We start from the raw sequence: 26,058 nt of genomic DNA, 5'->3' as shown, positions 1-26,058 counted from the left end.
CTCAGGACTGAGGTGATGTTGCCAGAGCTCAGCTTCCTGCTTACAATATCCCTGGATCTCCCAGCTGCTCCCAGTTTGCAGCAAAGAAATCCCTGCCTATGTTGGTAAGTGTTGTATAGTAATCCACAGAGTTATGAAATGTCATTAGTCTAAACAGTGCTAGCTAGCACTCTTCAGATCCTAATTGGCAGTGTTGGCCCTGCCCCTGTGCACAAGAGCTTCCAAGTGCCAGGAGTTTCTTGCTGTGCAAGGTACTAAGCAGATGGGCCTACTGCTGTCAGTGTTGCTGAAGTTGGGAAAAGGCAGGAGCCTTTGCCTCAGTGCTGTGGCTAGCCATTAGCACTCTCCACTTCCTCACTCGGTTTCTGGGGACAAGCTCTTTCCCTGTTGTTACAGTCACAAACTGAGCAGACTGCTTTGTGGATCAAAATGATGGGCTGGATGGTCTGATGTCATGCCTTGAATTCAGGCCTTAGCTGTGAATCCCCTTAAGAATGAGAGAAATCACGAATTGGAGAGCTGGAGTTGCTGCTCCAGAAGTAAGACTTTGGCTGAAGCTATAACCCCCTATTCTAACAGTACCTGTTCAGTGCCTCTGTGCTTCTGTGACAGGGCAAAACTGGAGAGTCCTGTGGTTCTTAAATAAGACAACTGATACTGCTCATCAAGTGTATGGGCTGTATGATGCAATTACTGTGCAGAACTAACTTGGTTACTCAGCCAGCAGTAGGCAGTCTTAGAAGATGTATTTTCTTTTCCCTCTGATTCTGCAAAACATTTTTCTACTTTAAATTTGGGCTGTGGGGAGGACTTATGTTTCTGTATCTAAGATGCTAAAGGCTGAGCCAAGTGGACTCTAAAGTGGTGGCAATTAGAATTGGGCTGACCTTGAATGAATCTGGTGAAAGCCTCAGGTCTCAGTGCTCTGCCGAATCTAGCGAAATGCTATGAGCAATGTAATATGAGCGCACATACTACAGCCTTCTGTGAAGCTTTTCGGATTCCCTTCTGATTCCTGGACAGATTTTCACACAATTCTTTTCAAAAAGGTTTTTTTATTTTTTTATTACCACCTGACTCAGACCTCACTTACACCCAGCTGGTTTGGCTCACACAGAGCAGTTCTTGGACGCTTTGCCTAATAGGACAAGACAATACTGTCAAAGCGTTCTCAGACAAACAAAAAAAATTAAAGCATCGCAGGCCAGTGCCTCTAAAAAGTTACTAGGCTTTCCTAAAAAGGAAAGGAAAAACAGTTAGTTAGTTACATTGTGGATTTTGCCTGTTGTCTTCTAATGTGGAATGCCCTAGCTGCCTTGTGTGTTTCCATGAGACAGTGTTGCCAACTCACATGTGGACTGGGTAATGCAGCTATACCTGTGGTGGCAGGGGTTCTCAAACTCTCTGACTAGCAATTAATCCTGTTTCCCAGTCCTCAAATCGATCTTTTTTTTCCCCTTATCCTTCTTGTTCCTTTGCCCAACTCTATTTTCTTTCTTTCTTCTGCCTTTCTAGAGACCTTCATCCCTTTTCCCCTGATGTTGTGTGGCATATAGAGGAGAATGGGAACATGGAGAGCATATGGCATGTAGAGGAGAATGGAAACATGGGACTCCTGCTTTCTTCTTTTTATCTTTTCACCATCTATAAGAATAACTCTTCCTTTTTATTCTACCTTAACTCAGGCTTTTCCTGGGGGGAAGGAAGCAATGCTTTGCAGTCCCAGTCAAAATCATAAGAACATAGTAGTGGTACAGGTCAGTTCTGTCTCTGTCCCAGTGTATGTCTCTATCCGTAGCAATCCTTGGGGAAAAAAGGAACAGGGAAAGTAGGTAGTAATTTATTCCTGACATACTCTCCCAGTCTTCAGCCACTGCAGTCCAGATTCTTCCTGAATCTTTAGTGGTGTTTGTATGTAGAAACCCTTGATAAATTTTTCTTCTGTTAATGTGTCTAACTGATTTTGAACACTTTTAAACATCTCACAGCAAGTTCCACAGTTTACTTACGCTTGTTTGTTGTGAGCCTCCTTCCTAATCACTTCATATGATTTCATCTTCTTGTACCAGAAGAAACAGTTTCCATTTCATATGACCATATGAGTGCAGTATTGCTCTATCTGTGTTGTCCTTAGCTTTTCTTCACCATGAGAGAGAAAAATAACTGTTCCCTGTGACTTGAATTCTTCCTCTAAAGACTCTGAGATGTCCTTGCTTGGGATTTTCTTTGATTCCTGAAAAAAAAAAATTAGAGCAGTTACCACTTAAATTGCTCCCTTCCCTCTGTGTTCAGCCTTGAGCAGTGTCCCAGCATGTCCTGGCAAACAGCATTCTTCTGTGTTCTTGGATCTTTCTGCAAGCACAGTATTCCAAGGAGTGCTTCATCCTTCATTTTAGCTATTGCTGGCTTGCCCAAAAAGGTGCTTTTGTTGTTTGGCAACAAGACCTGGTTTCAGTTCTGAACATCACCTTCTCAGCTAACTCTTATTTTCCAGCTGTTTGCTCTGTTTCTCTTTGTTTACCCTATAAATGGCAGTGTCTGATATAAAGAGGGAAGGAAAATAATTGGCTTTGAACTGTTCATTCTGCTTCCTGTTTATCAGGCATGATACCGAAAACTGACAGACGATGCTTGCCTCAGTCTCTAACACCATCACTGTTTCACTGGATTCACACAGAATCAAACAGAGTGGTTTAAGTTGGAAGGGACCTCTGGAGATCATCTCATTCAACCTCCCTGCTCAAGTAGGGTCCTTTAGAGCATGTTTCCAAGGACTGCGTCCAGGCGGGTTTTGAATATCTCCAGCAAAGGAGACTCCACGACCTCTCTGGGCAACCTGTGCCAGTGCTCTGTCACCCTCACAGTGAAGAAGTTTTTCCTCAGGTTCAGACGGAACTTCCTGTGTTGCAGTTTCTGCCCGTTGCCTCTTGTCCTGTCGCTGGGCACCATGGAGAAGAGACTGGCCTCATCCTCTCGACACCCCCCCTTCAGATACTTGTACACGTTGATGAGATCGCCTCTCAATCTTCTCTTCTCCAGGCTGAACAGGCCCAGCTCTTGCAGTCTTTCTTCATAGGAGAGATGCTCCAGCCCTCTAATCATCTTGGTAGCCCTCCGCTGGACTCTCTCCAGGAGTGCCATGTCTCTCTTGTCCTGGGGAGCCCAGAACTGGACACAGTACTCCAGGTGAGGCCTCCCCAGGGCTGAGGAGAGGGGCAGGATCACCTCCCTCCACCTGCTGGCAACACTCTGCCTAATGCACCCCAGCATCCCATTGGCCTTCTTGGCCACAAGGGCACACTGCTGCCTCATGGTTAACTTGTTGTCCACCAGCACTCCCAGGTCCTTCTCGGCAGAGCTGCTTTCCAGCAGGTCAACCCCCAGCCTGTACTGCTGCATGGGGTTCTTCCTGCCTAGGTGCAGCACCCTGCGCTTGCCTTTGTTGGACTTCCAGAGGTTCCTCTCCGCCCAGCTCTCCAGCCTGTCCAGGTCCCTCTGGATGGCAGCACAGTCTTCTGGTGTGTCAGCCACTCCTCCCGGTTTAGTATCATCAGCAAACTTGCTGACGGTGCACTCTGTGCCTTCCTCCAGGCCATTGATGGATACATTGAACAAGACTGGACCCAGGACTGACCCCTGGGGGACACCGCTAGCTAGCCTTTGATGCTTTTTTAGCCAAGGCTCATCCTGTGTTACACTGGAATTTTGCCATGTGTGCACCATCATTGGTGCATTGGCTTTAACACTGGAGTCCTGTGCCATGCCATCTGGGCATGATGGCTGCTTTGTGCTTACACATGAAGCAATTTCCCCAGGGCCATCATATACTGAACTGATGAGAATGCCAAACCTGGTGGTGATTAACTGGTGCTGTAGCATAAATTAAGGGAAGAAAAAAAAGATAGCAGGGGCATCTTTTAAATCCAGAGTACTCTACTGCAAATGTTCTTTTCTGATAATGAAAAGGCAAGTATTTCTCTACCTCTGTGGGTGTCTTATCAGGACAGAATATCCTTCCTCTTAATCTGTTGTAATGCAGACACTAGAGTTAAGGCAAACTGTGTGTCTGCAGGAGGAAGTCTAAGGCATGAAGTAGTAGATGGGTATCAGCTGTTAAAGACTGAACTGTCCCACAGCCTTGCTAGCAGAACAGTTTGTGGGAGGCCCCTCTTGCTTTAGGCAAACTAAGCCCTAGTAGTATACCTGCACCGAATCAGTGGTTTTACCTTGCCTGGCATACATGGGGGGAGATTTTCCCTGCAGTCTAGTGAGTGTAGTACCCTATAACAGGGAGCGGTTGCCTCCTCATTTGATGTAGCTGGGCCAGCAGAAGATGTCAACTTGAGAGCATGCATAGTTTCACAAACTCTAGTGTGCATAATCCTGTCATCCAGAACTAATTCATCTCACTGTTAAAGCTGCATCCAAATGAATGCAGTTCTAGAAACCTGTGCTTTCTGGAGAGAGCTAAGCAACGTTTGGGCTGTGAGATATGCTTTTTGCCATTGGGTGAGATATGAGAGTAGGAAATCAAAGTTAGGAGGGGAAAAAGCTCTGAATTTCCAGCACACAGTCCTGTTGAGTACATGGAGAATTTATCTGTATAACTCTATCACAATAGTTAAACTGCTAGGATTATGTAATAGTTCCAGCACTTGTGTGAGTGCTTGTAGAAGAGTGTTGTTCTCGGGGTTAGCTTTTGAAGATGCATGAGGGAAACGAGCTGTTTCAGGGGATACCATGGGAGTACCAGCCTCCTAGAAGTCACGAGTTGGGATGATCCCAAAGCAGCAATTTCCATTGGGACAGAGCTTAGAGGAGACCTAGAAACATTTGAATTTGTCACTCGTGAATCATGCCTTGAAGAATGATCCCATTCTTCAGTGAAGAATTGTCCACAATGCGCAACTGGAAAGTGAGGAAAGCAGAGTAGTAGCAGAGTGCTTTTTTTCCTTTTAATATAGGCTGGGGGAAAGCATATCTAAGAATGAGAGTATTTATCCTAGGAAAGAAGTTTTCCTGTATCTGTCCAGGATCTAGTATCCTGAATTCCAACCTTCCTTGTTTTTTCTTATAGGGGCAGTTAAGAGAGACAAGAGAGCAAGAGGGCCACTCCCGGCCAGCTGAGCATCTCATGGTAACTGGTGTCCTGATGGTGGAGATCCACAAGCTGTCAGAGTGTGTCTCATGTCCAGTGCTCCCTATAAAAGCTGTAGGTCAAACATCAAAGGCCTAGGGACCAAGGGACTGTGAGGAGTGCAGGCACCAGTTCTGTCCTGAAGAACATGGACACTGGCACCAAAAGGCAGTGTCTTCATTGGAGCAAGAAAAGTGCTGTAGCAGTGAAATGTACTCCTCATCTGTGTGGGGTGTTTTTTTTTTTTCCTCCTTTATCTCCTGCTTCCCCTTCACTTCCCAGGATTTCAGCCTAAACTAGTTATATTTGGGATTGCAGTGTACGATGACAAGACTCTTTTCTGTTGCATAGAACTGACTTAAGAGATTAGAAAAGGTTAAAATAAAGATTGCAAAGGTAAGCCTTTGAAAGTTTAAAAAAAAAAAAAAACTATATTCAGTTCGTATGTGCCTCCTTATTTTCCAGTTATGATGAGTTGGTGACACTTGCTGCCTGCTGTATCTCCAGATAGAGCTATTAGCAGAAGCTAACTGCTGAAAGTCATAGTAAAATGTATCCTTCCTTTTATCCCACAAGAGCCTGTACCAGCGTCAGAGCTCATGTGGCCAGGTGGTGATCTTGCTGAAAACTCACCTAGAAAATAAAGCCAGTTTTAGTTTGGATCAGTTCCCTGCTCCAGTTTGTTGCATTGATGCATAAATGATCACACAAGTGGAGCAAAAGGCTTTGCCTCTCTGCGTGCTTATGCTCACTTGTGCTGATCCAGGCTGCTTACAGAAATGTGGAAGCTGCAGCCTCTCACTTGGGGAGATATTTTTATTGAAGCATCAGTTGTGAGGGATGGAGAAGATGTATTGTGGGGGGAAGCTGTCTCCAATCTTCAGCTATGTGTCCTAACTTCTGCAGGACCCAACTCACCAGGGTCCCAAGTCAGGACTTGTGCCTGAGCATAGTCCTGTGATGTGATTTGTGTGTGCTGGTTGGATGTGGGAGAGGCCAACAAAAGTGCAACATTTATTTATTTTCAGTTGCTTAATGGAGCAGAAATAAGGCTCAAGGATGCACACAAGTTGGAAGTAAATTGTCAAGTCTTTTTTCCGTTTGAGTTAGAGGGATTGTCTTTCTCTCTGGTAAACAGTTAAACAATTGCAGCGTAGTCGTCTTGTGCTGTTGATTTGCCCAGTAGTAGTTTCTGCTCTGTTATGTTGCACTTCTGGCTTTACTGAACGGTTTTACACGATAATAAATCTGGGTTAAAACAAACCAATTTTGTCTCCCCTCCTTTTTTTTTAAAAAAAAAAAAAAAAGAGAGTTGTAGTGTAATAGTATGAATGTGCACATCAATTTGTGTTATGCTACTAGCTTGACAGCAAAACATGAGAAGTTAGCCAGAATGCCCGTTACCCACAGAGCGTGTCCTCTCTGAGGCCATTAGAGGCACTGCTGTTGCAAAGTCCTGTCTCATTCTGGATGTGCCTAATAGGATCCCACGGAGCAGTCCCTCATTAAGTGTACATGAAAGCTTGGAATTGATTTCAGCCTTTTCTGCAGGAATGACAGCAACTGTAGGTGTGACGCACGGTCCTATTTTACTGGGAGTACAGCGTAGAGGCTGTGGTGCATGTTTACAAGCTGTTGGTAGCACCCTGGTGTTTGGCTCTAGTGGATTCACCACCACCACCACCCTGGGGATACTGAAAGGCAATTCTTGCTCAGGAGTGCAAAGCTGTCAGATTTCTACTTTTCAGCCTTAAAAGCATCAGCCACAGAATGGATGTCTGTGCAGTTGATATCCATGTGGTGGAAAGATTTTAAAATGAAAAGGGCATGTGCCCAAATGTCCCAAGTATTGTTGCTGCTGCCAAAACTTGTATATGACAACCAAGGCAGTGTCTGCCTCTGGGGATACAGTGTGTGATGCAGGTGCTTTGCTGTTGGTCTGGCTTGTCGGATCTGTTTGACTCCCACTTTCTCACGCATTGCTGTGCCTTTCAAGTCGCTGCAGACTTAAAGTTGAATCGTCAATAAATTACTGTTTGACAGCACATTTGTCTCTGGTGTTTTTTTTTTTTTTTCAAGCAGCCTGCTCACTGCGCTTTGGAAGAACGTTGTTGTAATGAAAACTCCTCTTGTATACTCAGTTGAACAGGGTTTGGCCTGAGATGCGCTGGCTGAGGAGGTGTGGGGTTCACTCCAGTATCTCTCTCTCTCTGGATGAGGGCTGCAGGAGCTCACGTTAATGTAAGTAGCTATTTTGGCTCCAAGGTGCACAGTGACCAGATTTCCCAAAATAGCTATTTCTTTCTGTGTAAAGAGGTTTACTAGTGCTGAGAACGAATTGCATAAACCTGCTGTGAATCACAGCCATCAAATGCACAGATAGAAAGGCTGGCTACTATGCATGTGGCTGGCACATCTCAGCTCTTGTTGCTAGTATGTGTTGCTGTGGATCAGTCCTTATTGCTTAAAAGGGAAAGTATGAAGGAGAGACTGGAGACATGAAAATGGAGCCAGAGGCTTGGTTCCTTCGTGGGATATTTGCTGTGAGGACTTTACAGGTTGGTCCCATAACAAAGAAAACAGTTAAAGCCACATGAGAAACAAGAAATTCCCTGACACACAGCTATGCAGGAGCAAATAGGCTTGTGCGCAGAACTTAAAAAAAGGGATGAATAAAATGGAGTAGTTGGAGATGTTAGTGCTTTTTTTACTTTGTTTGACATAGCATCACGTTGGATAAATTCACTGGGGAAGTAGGAATGTCACAGTCAAGCATGCAAGCAATAGGGAATGCTAATGCTGTTTGTGCAAATGTAATCTGCTGTCTTCTATGTGCAGCATGATGCTGTCTTGGCCTGAACACCTTTTTTTCCGTGTAGATTCCCTCCCAGCTTCTTCTCTGGGTTTATTCCCTGATCTCTTTTTATGACTCCTGTCATAAATCCCCTAGCCTTGAGCTCTTCCCTTCCCTATACCAACCTGCCTGTTGGGTCAGACTGCTTTCCACTGGCAGAAGGAACACAGGCATTAAAGGAGAGAGGATCCCCGTGTTCAGGCTCCACAGTGCTGTGAATTAGTTACAAGCAAAGTCCTGGTTTGTCTCGGCGACATGCTCACTGCCACCGCAGAGAGGCATGTGTGCAGTGCCTTTGCATGCAAGAGCAGAGTGCCCACAGCATGGCTCACGAAGGCAGTATTTCTGGGGAACTTAGGGGCAGTTTTGCGATAAGTTTTCTTCAGTGCAAAAGCAGTGCAAGTCTCAGTGCTTGTTCCACTCCCAAGCTGTGGTTTGTCGTGCATTTAGAGGGACTGGCCCAGCTTTTTGCAAGGCTATGCTATAGCTCATATCACCAAACCAACTTAAGAATGGTTCCCCAGGAGCGTGCTCTTTGTTTGTTTTAGCTGGGTCATTTTAGTGACCAAATTTGCAGCACTGCCCCACAAAGGACTAGGCTAGTGGGAGAGTGCAGGAGCAGGGCTGAACAGTTTAGGACTGGGAAGGTAGAAACCTTTTAGACCCAGTCAGCCCTGAAGGCAAGGTTTTACAACTGTCCTGGGCTAGCAGGAGTGGGAACAGAGATTTGGGAGCTTGTAACTTGCCTCATCTTGGGCAGATTTTTCACAGAAAGCAAAACACCCTGGGTAGCCAGGGTACAACCATAGGAAAGGTCTCTATGGCTGCTGTTGGGGAGACGAAGGTAAGATGCAAACAGTTGGAGTTAGCCCTGAGGGCTGTGCCAGTGGTGTCTCAGCACTGGGGTGCACCATCCAAACTAAATATGATTTTGCTGCTAGGGGATAGATAAGCACTTCCAAAGCTGTCATTAGCAGAAAGCCTGTTTTGCCAGCTGAGCATCTCATGGTAACTGGTGTCCTGATGGTGGAGATCCATAAGCTGTCAGAGCGTGTCTCATGTCCAGTGCTCCCTATGAAAGCTGTAGGTCAAACATCAAAGGCATAGGGACCAGGGATTGTGAGGAGTGCAGGCACCAGTTCTGTCCTGAAGAACACAGACACTGGCACCAAATGGTCTTCAAGGGAACAAGAAAAGGTCTCAAGGAAAAATGGTGTTTTAGCTGGGATTGTTACATAACCCATTGCAGCTGCTTGAGCGGCTTTGCAGGCTGGGTCCTCTATGTTTATGGGTTGCTTCCCAGGCTTCCCAATGTGTGTAGCTGTAAAATCCTGCAGAGCCGTGTGGAAAGAAAGGTGGCTGTGTGCCCACCTGGATGTGTGAGTATTGCTGTGGTCCCCAGTGAGGGGAAAGGAGGCAGTGGCAGAGTGGGCTGCCTCATTTGATAATGCAACCTGATAGAAAGACAGAAAGTTGCATATAACCCTCAACCCTGCAGGCTATCACTTACCAGAAACATAGCCTGGAAGATGAGGCCAGTTCACACACAATCCCCTTAGAGAGCTGCACAAGGGTGACTTGTGGCAGTTTGAGGGACCTGGAGCTTTGGGGAAGGGGAGGTCTCCTTGCTCACTGCAGCAGGGAGGCAGGATGATTGGGGCTGAAGGGGATGGGAAAGTACAAAGCAGGAGGATCACTTTCCTCTATATAACAACAAAACAGTGATAAGATTTCTTGAAACACCTACCCAAGTTCTCAACTTATCCTTCCTGCAGCCATTGGAGCTGTGATGGTCAGGTCTGGCAACGAGCTGGGAGCTTCCTATAGACAGAGGGATCCTGGTGCTGGGCTGTCCAGAAGAAGTGCCGGGACTGGGCCTGATATCAGGGGCCATGGCTGGGTGTCCCTGCGACAGAGATTTGCTCTCTCCTGTCTGGCATCTCTGCTTGCTGGGCACCACTAGAAGCATCTCCTTAGGAAGGTAATAACTTGAACCTGCATCCTGAGCTGCCAACTTCCCCACCATGCCTGCTCAGGACTGACAGCTACCTCTGGCTGTGCTTCTCTTCCCTGCCAGCGTGCGGACGTGTAGCTGGTCTTGGGGGAGACAGAAGGAAGTGTCATGGCTCCCATCTTCTCCTGTTTACACAGCCTTTTCCCTTCTCATTCTCCCATGATGAGACTTCCCCTTGCAGCAGTCATGCCCCAACCACAACTGATGTCAGAGGTGCCAATAGCAGCTCCCATGGCTTTCCCAGGGTACAGGGAAATTACGAATACGTGTTAGGGTGACTGTCTCATCTAGTCCAGAGCGGGTCTCCTGGTGTCTGTGGTTTTGGGGTACGTCCTTTTGGAATGGAGACACTGTTAGCATGTTTTCTTTAGGTATACCAACCTTTTGAAAAATAGTCCAAACCATCTTATAATGGCCCTTGAATGCCTGTCAAGGAGGACTGCTCAGCCTATTTGCCTGGCCAAAAAGAAGGAGGACAGAGGGAGGGAATGCTCGTTCCTGCTGAAAGGCTCAGCACAGACTGAGGCTCTGACTAGATGCCTCCTGCACTAACCTGTTTTCACATTAATGAGTCACTTGTTCCTTGCACAGTGCTTTTTTTGGAGCTGTAATATGAGTTAGAGATAACACAGCAGCACCTTAGCTGTGTAGCCCGGTGCTGTCGATGGTGGTAATGGGCTTTTTTGATCGTCCGCAGCGATCCCAGCCTCTGCTTAGAATGGCCCTGCCAGTCCTCCCAGGGACTCCTCCCAGTCAGAGTCCTGACGCTGCTTGCCTCCTTCTCTGTCCTCCACAGGTGGTGGTGCAGCTCACTGATGACCTCCTGTCCCAGGCCGTGATGATGGTGGAGGACAGCCGGCCAACACTGGCAATCAACCTGTCTGGAGCCCGGCAGTACTGGCTGGAGGGCATGCTGCGCCATGAGATAGGTCAGAGTGGCTGGGGCTGGGGAGGTGATGTGAGCTGACTGCAGTAATGGATGTGCTGCCTGGCACCCTGGGACATGGCAGGCAGAAAAGAGGCCGTGGCGGCACAGGAAGGATGCTGTGAGCATCCTCTGACAGCCACCAGGGTAATGACCTCAGGCCTCGCACACAGCATTGCTGTTGGGGAGGGCCCGGAGCAGAGCCCAGCCAGGCTCAGGGCTGTGGGGGCCACAACCAGGCACAGTGAGGGGCTGCACAGCAGCAGGGTGTGTGCAAAGATCTCCCCAGCAGTGGGGAGCACAGGACAAGCAGAGATGTTACTTCCTTAAATCCTCTATCAGATCCTAGCTATTTTCTGCTCGAGGGCTTCCTGAGCTTGTGGTTTCTGTGTATTTAGTGATCCCATGGATCGCCCACCCATGCATTTGTCCACTCTCCTTTTGAGCCCCTGCAAACTGTTCATACCCATAATTTCTTGTGGCAAGGCGTCCCAGAGGCATCCTCCCAGGCCATAACACCGCAGGCAAGTTTTGGAGGGGACTGAGGCCAGCTGTGCCCCAGGTTCCCTCTGTGAGAGCAAGGCAGAAAGTTCAGGTGCACGCCTGGCACGATGTGCACCGCCATGTGCATGCATGTGCCTGTGGCAGCACATTGCCCTGCTGTGTGGCCTCAAAGGGCTGCCCCATCCCTATAAGCCTGGTGGGTGCCAGGTCTGCCCCAGTGGAGAGGCCTCCTTCCTCCAGCAGCCCTGGTACAGGAGAAAGCAGAAATACCACAGCAGCAAAGAAGGGACCGGGCACGATGGGTGCCAACATAAGGCCCTGAGAGAAGTGGGCCACATGGCTGTCTGATGGCTCTCACTCTTGTCCTGCCCAGGCACCCACTACATCCGGGGGGTAAACAACACCCGCCAGCCCTGGCACAGCTCTGAGGGCCGCAAGCAGTACTGCCTGAAGCCTGCCAACCCCACCGAGGAAGGGCTGGCAAGCCTGCACAGCGTCCTTTTCCGCAAGCAGCCCTTCTTGTGGCGAGCGGCCCTGCTCTACTACACCATCCACCAGGCCAGCCGCCTCTCCTTCTCCGCCCTCTTCCAGGACCTGGAGCAGTACGTCCAGGACGCTGGGGTCCGGTGGGAGTACTGCGTGCGGGCGAAGCGAGGCCAGACAGACACGTCCCAGCCAGGTAAAGCTTGAGGAAAGGAAAGCATTGATTTGGGAAGGGATTTCAAATGGAAGCATACAGCTGAGACAGCCCATAAAGCAGCAGCACTGCTCTACCCCCAGACATCCCCCACACTACCTCATCCACAGCTCCACTTTTGTATGGCTTTACATCTCATAAGTGATCTCTTTATGACAGCAATCTCTTAACATTTTATATAAGGTCATCACCACACTGGCTCCTCCATATCACTCAGGGCCAGTCATGGCAGCCTTGAGGAGCCCACACAAGTTTGTTTCCAGTCTCACAGATTTGAGTGGCGTGACTTACAGAAACTTCCAGGGAGGTAGCAGCCAAAGGAGAGATGAGATGAGATGAGATAAGCATTTTGGAGGAGTGTTTATATTTTTTCAGTGGTTTAATATTAAAAATATATATTCATCAGTCAGAAGGAATGGTAAAAGTGCTAAAGCTGTCCTTGTGGCAGGACATTGCCTGTCACCCGAGGCCTTTTGCAGACTTGAGACTCACTGCACACAGCTGCCCATACTTTTCCCCAGCACTGAGCCACAGAGCTGGGTTTGCTTGTCCTTTGGACCTTTTCCTTCCTGCCATTCTCATCACACTCAGGAGCGTGACTCTGATCCTGGGGAAATCACTGTACCCTGGAGAGGAACGAAAGGTTCATCCCCGCCTTCAGATATCACCTGGTCCAACCTGAGTTCTGACTCCTTTCTCTGTTGGACCTTTTTCATCCTGTTTGCGCATGATGCATATGCTACTACCTACCTCTTCAGCTTGCTTAGTTCCCTGGTGATCCCACGTGCTCTTCAGCCCAGTTCCCCGAAGGAGTCTCATCCTTTCCTTTCCCTGCCTGATTTCCCTGTTTTCCATGCTAAACGCCCTGACAAGCACTGGTCATAGTACCCAACAACGTGTAGGCCCTGGCACACTTGTTTCACTCTGGTTCAGCACACTCAGTCGAGTTACTGGTGATTTACACAAGTTTATATGAAAGAAGGGTATGCGCATTGTTTGCAGACAGTGGGGTGCTTGGCAGCCAGTCACATGCCCGTTTGCCCCCTTCTCTCCCAGGTTGTTTCAGTAAGGACCAGGTGTACTTGGATGGGATTCTCCGGATCCTGCGACATCGTCAGACCATCAACTTTCCATTGCTGGCTGCACTTGGAAAGGTAACAGGCTGGAGCAGCTGCCAGAGCCAGGGTCCGGCACCAAATTGAGGGGCTGGGGTGGGGGGTGGGCATTGTTTCCTGGCTCTGGAGGTCACGCTGGGCTGTGAGCCATTATGGGTGGCTGGGCTAGTGGTTGGTGGGAGGCCGAACATGGCTTTTCCATGGGCAGCACCAGCAGAGATGCACAGGGGCTGTTGTGAGGTCTCACTGCCCATTAGCCTTGTAACTTCGCTCCCAAAACATAACCTAGAGAAGAGCCCAACATCTCACAGCTGAAATAAGCTCAGAGAGTGAGACATCTCCCTCGAGGTCTCTGAGAACTTTCTTCAGCATCTCTAGGAGTTTATTATACCTTTCTCAGGGACTTTTGCAGCTGGTCCAGCAGGAACAGAGTCATTGCCAGAACAGGCGAGACCTGGCTGTCCTCTCCACCAGAACTAGGGGGTCAACTGCCCTCACCTCCTCTGGGCCTCCAGCACTCAGGGAATGGCCGAGGAAGCAGGGAACTTTTTTTTTAATTAAAGCATTGTTATCAATCAGCAGTGTTGGCAGCTCTGGAAACATCTGTTGGTTCAGAGCAGGGCTCCCAGAGGACTGCATTCAGGTCAGAGCTGCAGTGTTACTTGCTGGGCCCTTGCTCTTGTGTTGAGAAGCGCTTCCTCGGGACAGTTATTTCTGCAGCCTCTTCACAGAGCCCTTTCTGCTTTGCCTTTTCTCTAAGGTGATGGTACCCATTCTGGGGAACAGGAGCAACTCCTGGGTGGCGTGGTTTCTAGATGACCCACACCATAGACCCACTGCTTGCTGAAGGTGTGCAAAGTCATTCGATTGCAGCTCTACCTTAAGCAGTCTAGGCTCCCTGGCCGGTGTTTTAGTGTCCTGGTGCTCACTCAAGCAACCTCCAGCTCCCAAGGATGTTTTTGTGCCCTCCAGCCATGAGGCCTTGCACAGTCGTGGCTGGCTGTCTGCTTGCCAGCCTGCATGTGCTCACCACAGAGATGGCAGCTCAGCCACTGGCGCACAGCTCTTCTCACTATGGGATGACAAGGCTAGCCTCGTGCACCTTTTCTACGCTCCATGAGAAAGCCTCCCTTTCACAGCTCAGTTTCCTGCAGAGCTCAGGCATCTCCAGCTCCATAGGTTTAGCTTTAACTCCTCACCCAGTGCCCCGAAGCTCAGCCACAGTGGCCTACTGCAGCTCCTTCGCTCACGTGTTTTCTCAAAGATAAATCCTGGCTCAGCCCAGTACATCCACTGCAGGCATCTTTGCCTTGATGGACATTTTTTTCCCATGTCACTATAATTTTTTTTCCTTTAAAAATTCATCCTGAGCCTTGACTGCCACTGAGGTCATGCTAATGGGCCACCTGCATCTCCCCTTCCTAATAGGTGCTGCAGTTTTTAATGACCATTTCATGTCCCGCTTCTTTCATGTCTCTGAAGTGGAGATTAAGCAGTCACTTGGGCTGGAACACGTTAAGCTCTTTGCATTTACGTGCACTTATGGGTCTTCATCTAACGGCTGAGTTAGGAACGGCTGAGTTAGGTCTGAAGTGAGGAAGGAGAGGAAGAGCTTGTGGCAGCCCCATTGCAGGAGACCTTTGGGAAGAGGCCAGAGAAGCATCCAGCAGGGTAAGCTGCTCTGAAGGACCATTCCCTGGTCCCCACTCTCTGCTTGAAGGGCACATTCCAGAGAGTTTGTTTTTTCTGTTTTAAGGAAAGTCCATGGGACCATCACTAAGAGGCTCCTTTCATTCCTCAGCTGGCCTTTCTGTAATTGAGAGGTCAGTGACCTAGTCTTAGCTGCATTGTGACACTGGATAGGATCACCAAAGGAGTTTAATGTTATTTCAAGTCTTTTTTTTTGTTGTTGTTTTTTTCTTTTTTAATCTGCTTATGCCCACTTCTAGTCAGCTCAGTAGTATTACTGTGGGCCAAAGCTAAGGCTAATACTGCATCCCTTCTCATTCACTGAAGTAGCAGGTCAATTAAAAAAAAAAAAAAAAAAAAAACCACTAGCCTGTTTCTGCCAGGGCTGATGGGCTCTCCCCTTGTGAGTGGCACTAGTCCTGCCTGTAGGGCCCCAGTTGCTGAGCTCTGTGGCAGCTGGCATGTTGATGAGCATCCCATGCACCTTCTTTGTGGCCTCATGTGCCTAGAGTGATGGAAAACACAACCTTGTCCCTGCAAATCCCCGATTCGTTCCCCACCCCACCCCCCCAAAACATAAGCCAGAGGGAGTATTTCTGCACAGAGTTGGTAGGCAAGGATGGGTAACCAGGCTGAGCAGGGAATGTGCTGGAGGGAATGGCAGGTACGAGAGCTCCCTGCCTTGGTGGCTTGCTAGGGCCGAGGGGGCTGGGGGAGGGGGGTGCTGATACATCTCCCTGCTTCCCATTAGGTGTCCTATGAAGATGTGAATCGCCTGAAGAAATTTGGAGTCTTGGAGAGGACCCGCATCCCCCATTTCATGCAGGACCTGGAGCGGTACATGAAGCAGCTCGACCACATTGTCACCACCAACAGACTAAATGAGCAGGAGCTGGAGCAGCTGCTGCCTGACTGAGCAGGTGCCAGCTTGCAGCCCTGGGACCCTGCTGGGCTCAATTGCTGAGGCTGGCACCTCTTGGCCACTGTGCGTGTGCCTGAGCACAGCTCTCCTAGTGCCTGTCTGCCCTGGGCTCTATTTATTTGATATTTATTAGAGCTGTTGAGCCAGTCCTTGCCTAGAAACGGCACAGCTTAAGCCTCTGTCCCCTCCACTCAGGAGGGCCGGGGGGAAGGGGTGGGGGGCAACGTGCATGTACCGCTGTGTAGGGTAGTTCAGTCAGAAGGTGGTGTGGTATTGTTAATGCTCCCCCACCTCCCCAGCTCTGTGCGTGTCAGGGACAGCTGAACTGCTCCGTGTGGTTTTTCCGGAGCAGGTGTACAAGACGGTTCAGAGGGATAGGGGCAGAGCAGGTGAGCCACACTGGGCCCAGAGTAGGCACAGGGGGCTGTGCAGGGCTGATCACACTGCAGAGAGCATTGAAGGGGAGGGGGCCTCAGGGTGCCATGGGGTATTCCCAGCAGAGGCTCTGGCTGTATTCAGGCTGCAAACACAGGCTGGTGGCCCTGGGACGCGCCTGGGAGCCCTGGCAGGGAGCAAGGGCTAGCCTGTAGCCACATCTTAGCTCCACTCAGGTGCTTCCCACTCTCTCACCACTTTTCTCATGCCCTCCCCTAGCAGCAAGAAGGATTTTAGCCCACCAAAAAAAAAATCTCTGCTCTCCACCCCACACCAGATATTTGCCCTGTCCCTGCAGACCCTTCAGCACCCCAAGTAAGTGTCACTCTGCTTCCCCCCCTGCCCCACCCCCCATAGCTGCTCTGCCTGGCACTGACTCAGGATGGGGATTGGGCTTTGATGTTAGGAAAAATCTGTAATAAAACTATGTAATGGAAACTACCTGTGGGTAATAGATTACGGAGGGCATCAAATGCAAAAGGCCAGGCTGGTACCACTGCTACTATTGTGACCACGCATCCCACTTGCTTAGCCAAGGCTGCATGTCTCCAAGCCCATGGGTCAGGAGTGGGAAGGGGTCACTGGAGCATGCAAAGCAAAGTATTAAGCAGAGTTAACATTAATAAATCGAAGCAGCCAAAAGCAGATGGTCGCTCATCTGCAAGAGGGTGTGGCTGCAGCATGAAGGCCTGCTTCAGCGCAGGTACCCTGAGATGTCTCAGGAGAAAAGTCATCACCCGAGCCTTGAGGCTGCAAAGGAGAGTACACAACTATTCTCTGTTTCTCAGACACTCAGCAAGTAAAAAGCATCACTTCACATCATTAAAAACAGCTCTCATGGCTATAGGATGCCACAAAGGCTGGAAGGATTCAGAAAGGACTGGATGCATTCACAGGGCATAGTTCAAAACCTGGTACCACTGTAGCAATCCAGGATGCCTCAAATTCTGGCATACCTGCAGAGCAAGCTTACTTCTGTGCCTGGCTGTACCCCAGGCCTGTCGCAATCTAACCCATCAGCCAAGGCTAGTTTCAAAATTTTTTCCCTGCCTGGTTCCCCCGAGCTGTCCCTGGTCTCTAATACATGTGATCTCTGCCACCATCTCTGCACCCTGGCTACACCATCCCTGGGAGAGTTCTTTTTCGAAGAAAACAAGGACTTGCTTTTAGCCTTTTTTAGCTAGAGCTTTTTATCCCATTGAGCTCCTGTGAGCCCTGAAAGTCACACAAGCCAACTTGTGGCTCCAAAGAGCCCAGTCTCAATCCCAAAAGCTCCACGTTTGGCTGTGAGTCCAATTCGCAGCCCCTCCAGCTGCTTCACGCACTCTAGATCTCACAGGCCACCTGAAGCCTCTCTGCAGGGAACAGATGCTGTGGTACAGAGCGAGCTAGGGAAGAGACAAGACCAGCTGTCTTGGGGATTTCACTTTCATCTGGTCCAGGCCTCCAGGGATATGTTAGTATTTATAACAGCTCCCCTCTGCAAGCCCCCCTGTACAAACACACTTCCAGTGAGGTCAATTAGACTGCTCTTTAATATAATATTTCCTCCAACATTGCAATCCCCAACCCTGAATGCAATACAGCACTGCATTAAAAAGGTAGTTAAACACATCCCAGTATAACCCACCCTTGTCATCACAAGGAGCAAAGCCTCGACTGGCACTAAGAACCAACCAAGGGAAGTCTCTTGCAAGCCTTAACAGTGAAATGGCAGCAATGACAGAGGGCAACATAGATACTGCGATGATTTCTGATTGGTTTCAGTTGCGTCCCTGATGAAGTAACAGCATGGAGATGAGAGACAGCACATCTCCCCAGCCAGGGCTAGAAGCGCTTCATCTGGCGACGTTCTTGTCGGCGCTGTTTCTTCTCATTTGGCTCCTGACTGGCAGCCGAAGAGTCTGCTGTAAACCAGGGCCCCAGGATGTTCACCCACAGGAGATAGAGTGCACGCCCCGGAGCCTGCAAAACACATGTGGCAGCAAACTCAGTCACTTTGGATGCAGCTCTGGCAGGGGTAATGGTAAGGTCAGGAGGGCTGGACTTATAGAGGAAGCAAAGTGAGTTGGCAGATGTCTACATGCTGGATCAGGGGCACCATAAGCTGCACTGAAATCAAAGGCAGTGGCATGCACCCAAAATTAATGGCCTGATTTCATAAAATTTATGAACTTGCACATGTCTCAGAGCAGAGCATTTAAGCTTCATGTATGGAAATCCCAGCATCAGTTCTGAATTACCCAGAAAAATCCAGCTTCTCAGACATCCAGCCTCTCCCTCCTTCATGAAGGAAAACATTTCTCTGAAGGAAAGAACATGATCCATGCAGCATCTGGGGTAGTCACAGTCTAGACTGCCCTCTGCCAGGACCAGCACAAAAGGAACTTGTGAGTAAGGACCGAAACAAGATGTCTTTCCATTCTCCCAAGACTGCCTTGTACAACTGTGGGGTTTTTTAATTGACTATTTGGAGATTTTTAATCCTTTTGCAAAAAACATTTTAGCTGGACAAACATTTCAAGGGTTAAAAGTGTCTGGTATGTTATCAAAGCCTGCAGAGTTTGATCTGTTGAATGGCAAAGCGTCCAGCAGTTCCCATCTTCAGTCAATGCAAGTGAATGAGCATGAAGACCAAACACAAAGAAAGAGATGCAGTCTGTCTATTAGACTGTCACAAAAAGGCATGGAAAACAGCTCTACACACAATGAGAGCCTTAATCTGGCACATGCTTTCTGTTGCCCTTCCACAGGACTAGAGAGAAAGGCCAAGACCAGCCTAGTTTTACTGTAAGGTCTACCCAGAGGGATCAGAAATTCTCTTGCCCTTGTATTATGGCCTCATTTTTAACAAGATTTGATGGGGAAACTTTTTATCAGAAAAAGGGAGGGGTTTTTTTTTTTAAATCAGAAACCACCTTTGGCCTGAAACAGACCGTGAAAAAATGAAATGGATCAATAACGTCCTCAGTTCTGAAAACAGGGAAAGATAGGGACAACCTAGAGCAACAAGGAAAATTGCAGGGCTTACCAAGAGCCAGAAGTACCAGATGTAGAGCGAGAAGCAGCTCAGAACCTGGACGATAGCTGTCAGCAGGATCACATCCTTGAGGTGCCTGAGGGAAGAAAAGCAAAACCTTTTAGTTCCAGCCTCTGCTGCTGTGCCAACAGAGCCCTTCTGCTCCACTTCAGGGAACAACCCTGCTTGGTCCCGACCAAAAGAGCTGTCCCTACAATTATGCCCATTTTGCTACCTGAGTTAATCTAGAAGAAAGTATAGTGACAACCAAAACACAATCTGACAAGTCCAGCCCTCTTTAGGGCCTGCAGCTAGGATCCCCTGCCCAAAAGGGACATTGAGAAATCTGAGGAATGTGAGTGGGATATCAGCAACAAAACCAACCTCCCAACAGGCTGCAACAATAGCAGGCACCTGCCTGTTTATTTGGACAATATCTTGGCATAAAGTGTAGTCGCTCACATGCTCATGGCTGGCTGCACTAGGGGAAAGCATGAATCTTCACTGTGTCATTTCATGTGCTAACAGCTAGTTCTTCTGCAGAGAGACACGCTCAGCTGTGCCTACTGTTACCAAATGGCTGGGGGACGGCAAGGACAAACACACTATCATTCACACACTGAGCTACAACAATACGCAGCTCCTACACCTGCTCATCTGACTCTGATGGATTTTCCATGCCAACCTGAGGCAGTGCTGAGAGCAGCCACGGACAAGGACAAGCTGCCCACATCTCAAATACCACCCTCCTGCGGGAACGGATGCACAGCAGAACATGTCAGAATGAACGCACAGACAGCAGCACAGTGCAAAATGTGAAATTAGATAGTCACCACCAGAAACAACTGGTTTAAAGTGGACCATCATCACCACATCAAGCACTCAAGACACTGCAGAATTTACTATCAACAGCTCTGTGATGGGATACTGAGGTTCAGAAATTTACCCAAGGTCACACAGAGGGTCATGGCAGAGCTCCCACTGGACCCAACTCTTCAAAGACCAGCAAGTCCCTACGCTGTAAGATTAGCCTTCCTAAGTCCTGGAGCAACGTACAGCATCTGTTTCAGTTACAGACACATAAGGGAAATACCTTCAAATCAGCAGTGTTCAAGAAACAGTTTCAAAAGAACGTGCTTTAACTGTAGCACAGTCAACTGAAAGACAGGAAAACATTAACTGCTTTCTGAAAGTAACCTCTAGCTTAGTTCCCTGATTTACAAAGTGCTAATTTAGAATGCTTCATGTGACAAATGGGCACATTCAAGGGGAGGAGCACTGAACATTCATTCACAGTTAACATGTGTATACCTGCCGCTCTAGGAGCAAAGGAGTTAAAACAATGAAGGACTTGCACTCTCAGGGCTGAGGGCTCCGAAAAGGCTTGGAAACAAAGGTGTGGGGCAAGAACGGGACAGTAACTTCAACTGCGCAGTCTGTGTTTTTACAGTACTACTGTAAACAATCCTTACTGTGTATTGCTCAGACGGAAATACCTTGGAGCCCCAGTACCATCCAGAGAAAGTTCTGCATCTACAACCAGGACTGCGGAGGTGTAACAATTGCACTTTTTGGCTTTTCACAATAGGTCAACGGAATCCCTATACTTAAATCCGTCAGTCATCTCTCCTGACAATGCCACCTCGCTCATCCATGGATCAGTTAGCAGGGACACCCAGTGTGCTTTGGTAACTTATATACCCAACAGCTTCTCCCAGAACTAGTAGGATAACCAAGATGACATCAAATTTATTTTCCTTACTCCAATGTCCCATATTGTGTCTTTCACAAACAAAGGTATCCAAAATATGTTATTTTTCTATAATAAAATCAAAAGAGCCAAAATCGCTGGCAAGTGTAAGACAGGAGAAAAATGCTATGCTGACAAGCAGAAAAAAAAGTTACTACAGGACAAACAGGGTGAAAAGCAAACTGCTCACACGTAGCAGAAATAAATAATTTCCTCTCTTTTTGGCCACCTCCTCCTTGTGACTGGATCTCTTACACTGGGCATTTTGAGCCACTTTGGCTGCACACAGAAAATCTACTACTCCAACAGAATCACAGCAGGTGAGACTTTGTCCTGCACAGAGAGAGCAGTAGGTTCTGTGTTGCGCAAGACAGCCTGCTGTTAGCATCCCAATAGATCTGCTAGCTGCAGAAATGAAAAAAACTCAATTCATGGCCCTCCCAGCAAGAGGTAACTTGCAAACATGACATGACACAGAGCTGCTTCCCTGAGCGTGGTTGTTATGTAACTCCTCAACTGGCAGGTAAAAACCTGCAGCAAGAGAGCTGTTTATCAACAAGAGCACAACAGAAACCAGCAATGCTCACGTACTGCCCCCTCACTCAGACACTTGCATAGCTAATCCACCAGCATAAACTGGCTGGCTGCCTCCTGCTTTGCGTCACCTGCCCTGCCTCATTTGGATTACAGCTCTCCTTAGGGATCTACTGAGAACGTAGTCCCACTGAGTTTCTTCAAAAGACTGGCAGCAAGTGACAGTAAGTCCTAAACCCCATCATCTGAGGGAAGGAACCAAGTACTCTGGATACATCACTGAACACATGCTTAAAAAAAATTAACAAAGAACGAACCAGCAGATGGAGGCTGAGGGCAGGGAAGCCTGAGAACAAAACTTGAAGCATGCACAAAAGACTGCTTTCTATAACTAGGTTGGATCTTGTTGAAGATACATAAATCTAGAAAATATTTTCTACTACTTCAGTACTATTATCTCCTTATTTTATTTAATTCCTGCAAAGTGATGTTATTGTTGTGTGTTCCTTGACCAAGAAAAAGACAGCAATGTCACCTCCAAGAAGACTAAACAGGCAAACACTTTGCACTGCCTGGAGAAAGAAATGGGTAACACACAACTGTAGAAGACAAAAAAAAAAAAAAAAAAAAAAAAAAAAAGCTAAGCAGGTGAGATGAGCTGGTTAAGACAACAGGGAGGTTTTGAGTGTGAAGGCAATTGAATTAGCTGAGATTAGCTGACAGTGTATGCCTTTCTGGTCTGTCCAATGCTATCTGCAGTGGTAATCTAAAAAAGAAAAAAAATTTCCACTGTGTGTGCAGAAGTATTCATAGGGTCAACGCTGCCTTTTCACTGAAAGAAGATCTTCAGCTGCTCCAGCTGAACTGCTTGCAGTCTTCTACCTGGCTATTGAGTAAATGCCCTAAGGAGAGTGACAATTCCAGGCTAACACATTCATGTGGTGGCTCACTACTAGTGCACTCCAGGCCAGGCATTCAGATAATGAGAATAGTTAGGTACGTTCTTGGGAAAAAAAATGGCTAAAGGCAGAACAAGCAATAAAGACAGTGCCTCCAGCTCCTCCCACGCATGCACTGGGAGACAACTTGGATTTGGAGCTGAGGTCTGGATTCATCCTTCCAGTGCTCTCCCGGGTCTCCTTGCACGCTCAGGCAGCAGGTCCTGCTCACCTGGACTCGTGCAGGTGTGGACACTCACTCTGCCATCCCCTGCTCCATATTCAGGTCAATGCCTCCGTCAGCAAGGCTGCCATCATCTGTGAAAGACGGCTTTGCCATGGAGTTCATGGAGCGGTAGCTGGTGCCGTATACCACCAAACTGAACACAAACGCAAGCTGCAACATGGAAACAGAGGTCAGCCTCGAAAGCCACAACTCCCCAGGCAAAGCAGCAAGGGCAGCACAGGTCTGCTGTTACGCAGCGCTTGCCCATCACTGACATCAAGACTAATCCTGAAAGGACCAGGTTTTCTGCTTGGGCCTAGGTGCACATAGGGGCCACACCAGTAACAGGCCCTCATGGTCCCAGTGAAGGAAGGAATGACTGCCCCCCTCCCCAGCCCATCGTGCCCTCTGCACAGCGCGGGCGAGAGCAGCTTGGTGCTCACCCATGTCCAGACAGAGGCGGTGGGGTAGCAGATCACCAGGTTCACCACTGCGTACACAGCCTGCGGAAAGAGCACAGTGAGGCTGCAGCGGAGGGGCACCGGGCCTTGCCGCGGCTCCAGCCGCGGAGCCCCTCAGGCCTGCCCCACGTCGGTCACGGCATCCCCCTCGGCCCAGGCCGGGGGCAGCGCGCTCCCCGGCCCCGCTCCCGCTTGGGCCCGGCAGCACTCACGGAGGCCCCGAGGATGACGCGGAAGTAGAACCGGAGAGTCTCCCTGTTCTCCTCGAAGATCTGCTTCTTGCCCTTCGTGCCCGCCTTCCCCTTGGGCTGCGGAACAAAGAGACCCGGTCAGCGGCCTCACCGCGTGGGGCCCGGCCCGGCCCGGCCCCGCACCGCCCCGCACCGCCCCGCTCACCGCCATGGCCGCGCTGGCCCGCCGCAGCACGGCCGTCTTCCGGTGCCGCGGCCTCACCGGAAGGGGGCCGCGGGCCGCCGCGCTTCCGGGGCGGGGCGGGGCGGGCGGGTGCCTGCTGCAGCCCGAGGTAAGGGCTGGGCCCAGAGGGACGCGCGGGCGCTTCCCTGCAAGTGGTGACCCAAGAACCGCCGCGGCGGACGGGAGGGAGGCGGCGCTGGTCAGCCGTGCCTAGTACTGGGCGACCCTGGCCCATGTACGACCGCCCCGGGCGGCGCTGCGGGCCAGGCAGCAAGGTCCCCGCTGGCCTCCCCGCCCCTGTCCCCGCCCTGAGGATTCCTCGAGCCCCTTCCTCTAGCCCTGGGGGTTCCTGCAGGCCTCCCCCATCCCAGGCCTGGCGTCCTCCTGAGTTCCCTCCAGTAGCCCCAAGGGTCGCTGCAGGTTTCCCCTGTCCTGGTCCTAGGGGTCCTCCCCATTAGCCCTGGGAGTCCCTGCAGGCCTCCTCCCTCACCCTGGTCCCACTTTTCTGTCCATGGGTTCAGGGTGTTGCTGCCTCCCCTTCCCATCCTGGCCCCCTGGCCCATCTGATCCCATCCCTGCTCCTTGGCTCTTAGGAGAAAGTTGTCTACAGCGTCCCCATGGTGTTAAGAGGCTTGCCTGACCACCAAGAGCCTGGCCCGAAGCTGTGTGAGCTGCATCACCCTTCACTCCCTTGATGGCTCCCCTCTCTCCTGGTTTGTGGTTCAGCGTGTTGGGCAGTACCTGGGGTCCTGCCTGGCTCAGCGGGGCAGCAGCCTCACAGAGATCTTTTTCACCAGTCTTGTCTTTGCATGTCCCTGCTTGTCCTCACTGGATCTGAGTGGCTGTAACAGCCCCTTTATGTCCAGGACTCTGTTCTCCAAGCCCGAGACAATCCTCTGAGCCCGAGAGGCCCTGACTCACCTGCAGGAGCTGAATTTGTCCAACTTGCGCTACTTATCTGATCTCAGCTTCAGCCGCCTGACTGGCTGCATGCTGCAGCCCACCACGCACTCTCCGGCCTGACAACTACAAGTGCTCTGCCATACTGTCCTTCCACAACTTCCTGAGGTTCTTGAGGGAGCGGACGAGCAGCCTTCAGGCCTGGGATTTGAGTGGTGCTACCATCACAGCGCAAGCTGTGAAAACCCCAGAGCACGTTGAGAAACTGTGCCTCCGGCAGCTCATACTTCAAAACTGACAGAAGCTCTGTGATGAGAGCATTAGCTTTCTCTGTGAGCATCAGCCAGGCTTGACCAGCCTAGACCTGAGTGGATGCATGGAGCTCTCTGATAGGGCAACCCTCACTGTCTCAGCCCATCTCCCAGGCCTCCAGAGCCTGCACCTGGGGGGCTTTTGAGAGGATGGTGGAGCTCAGGAGCCTGCAGAGCCTGGATGTCTCTGAGTGTGGCCAAGTGAGTGGCAGCAAGCTGATGAAGGCTTTCTCCTCTCCAGAATGGCAGCCTAAATTGGCCTTCTTCAGTTTCACCTTCTGCTCTTTGCTTAGAGTAAATTCCCGAGTCATGGCAACTTCTGAGAAGGGCTGTCACCAAGCTGTCTCCATATTCAGGTGGCAAGTGCTGTCATGGACAGTGGACTGCTTGCTGGGCTGAGGTCCCACAGCTGTATGGGCAGAGTATTTCTCTGGCTCATGCAGCCTGCGGTGTTGTCTTTGGTGCTTCAGCCTCTCACCCATTGCAAGGTATGGGTGTGGTGCTGTAGAGAGCAGTGACACAGCAGTCCAGCAAGGGGAGGAAGAGGTGACATTGTGGGAATGCCAGGTTTTCAGGTTCTATTGCTCTAGGTCCTGTCGTCCTCAGAGAAGGCTGGCAAATTTCTCCTGCAGAGTGTGCAGGGGTGGTGGTCTGGGTTAAAGCAGGGCAGTTCTGCAAGTGCAGGGGTGCATTGACAGCCACAGAGCCTAAGTGAGCTGGCTGACTGGCTTGTCTGTTGCCCTCTGTCCAGCTTCTCTACTTCCCAGGGCTGAGGTAGCTGTCTTTTAGCCTAGTCCCAGAGATCACTGACACCAGCTTGGTAGCAGTTGCTAGGGTTTGCCAGAGCCTAGAGCAGCTGTCACTGAGCCACTGTGGAAACTTGATCGGATGGGGACTTTATAGAGGCGGCTGCCTTTTTACAGAATGATATCTCAACATCTCTGACCGCAACAAGCTCACTCACCTGTGGGTATGGCAGGGGCCCACATCCCCTCTTCTTGCTGGAAAGGTAGTGGGCCCCACAGGCCTCAAAAATGGGGCTGCGGCTTAGCCTGGGTGGGCTCCAGGACCAGACTGCTGGGGGACACAGCCCTGAATGCTGTCTTGTTTGCAGGACACTGACAGCTCTCAGCAACCAGTGCAGATGTCTCCATGTGCAGTGGGATCAGTATGACAGATACAGAGGGCTTTCAAGCTGGGGTGCCCCCTGCAG

At 49.7% G+C, this 26,058-nt stretch overlaps 2 protein-coding genes across 4 annotated transcripts in view; one reads left to right on the top strand and one right to left on the bottom strand.

Annotated features, from left to right (window-relative positions):
• The window catches only part of MATCAP1 (microtubule associated tyrosine carboxypeptidase 1), a 29,127-nt gene extending 11,313 nt beyond the window's left edge, over positions 1-17,814 (top strand). For 2 of the 3 annotated variants that reach the window (XM_068956172.1, XM_068956170.1), the window contains 4 exons: positions 10,802-10,934; positions 11,808-12,113; positions 13,188-13,285; positions 15,687-17,814. In XM_068956172.1, the coding sequence (XP_068812273.1) occupies positions 10,802-10,934; positions 11,808-12,113; positions 13,188-13,285; positions 15,687-15,851 (702 nt within the window). In that variant the 3' untranslated portion in view covers positions 15,852-17,814. Of the gene's footprint in view, positions 1-10,801; positions 10,935-11,807; positions 12,114-13,187; positions 13,286-14,006; positions 14,219-15,686 lie in introns of those variants that run through there. The other variant, XM_068956171.1, reaches the window with a different exon arrangement.
• Positions 17,810-23,706, bottom strand: TMEM208 (transmembrane protein 208). Its single transcript, XM_068956176.1, is given in 7 exon segments — positions 17,810-18,257; positions 19,324-19,408; positions 22,766-22,803; positions 22,805-22,930; positions 23,203-23,262; positions 23,433-23,528; positions 23,617-23,706. Coding segments are annotated over 7 exon segments (549 nt in total). The 5' UTR covers positions 23,623-23,706; the 3' UTR covers positions 17,810-18,119.
• Between the last annotated feature and the right edge of the window lie 2,352 nt (positions 23,707-26,058).

The sequence above is a fragment of the Struthio camelus genome, chromosome 10 (assembly GCF_040807025.1).
Source record: "Struthio camelus isolate bStrCam1 chromosome 10, bStrCam1.hap1, whole genome shotgun sequence".
Classification (NCBI taxonomy): Eukaryota; Metazoa; Chordata; class Aves; order Struthioniformes; family Struthionidae; genus Struthio; species Struthio camelus.
Note: the sequence above shows the minus strand (reverse complement) of the source record. Positions and strands in the feature narration are given on the sequence as shown.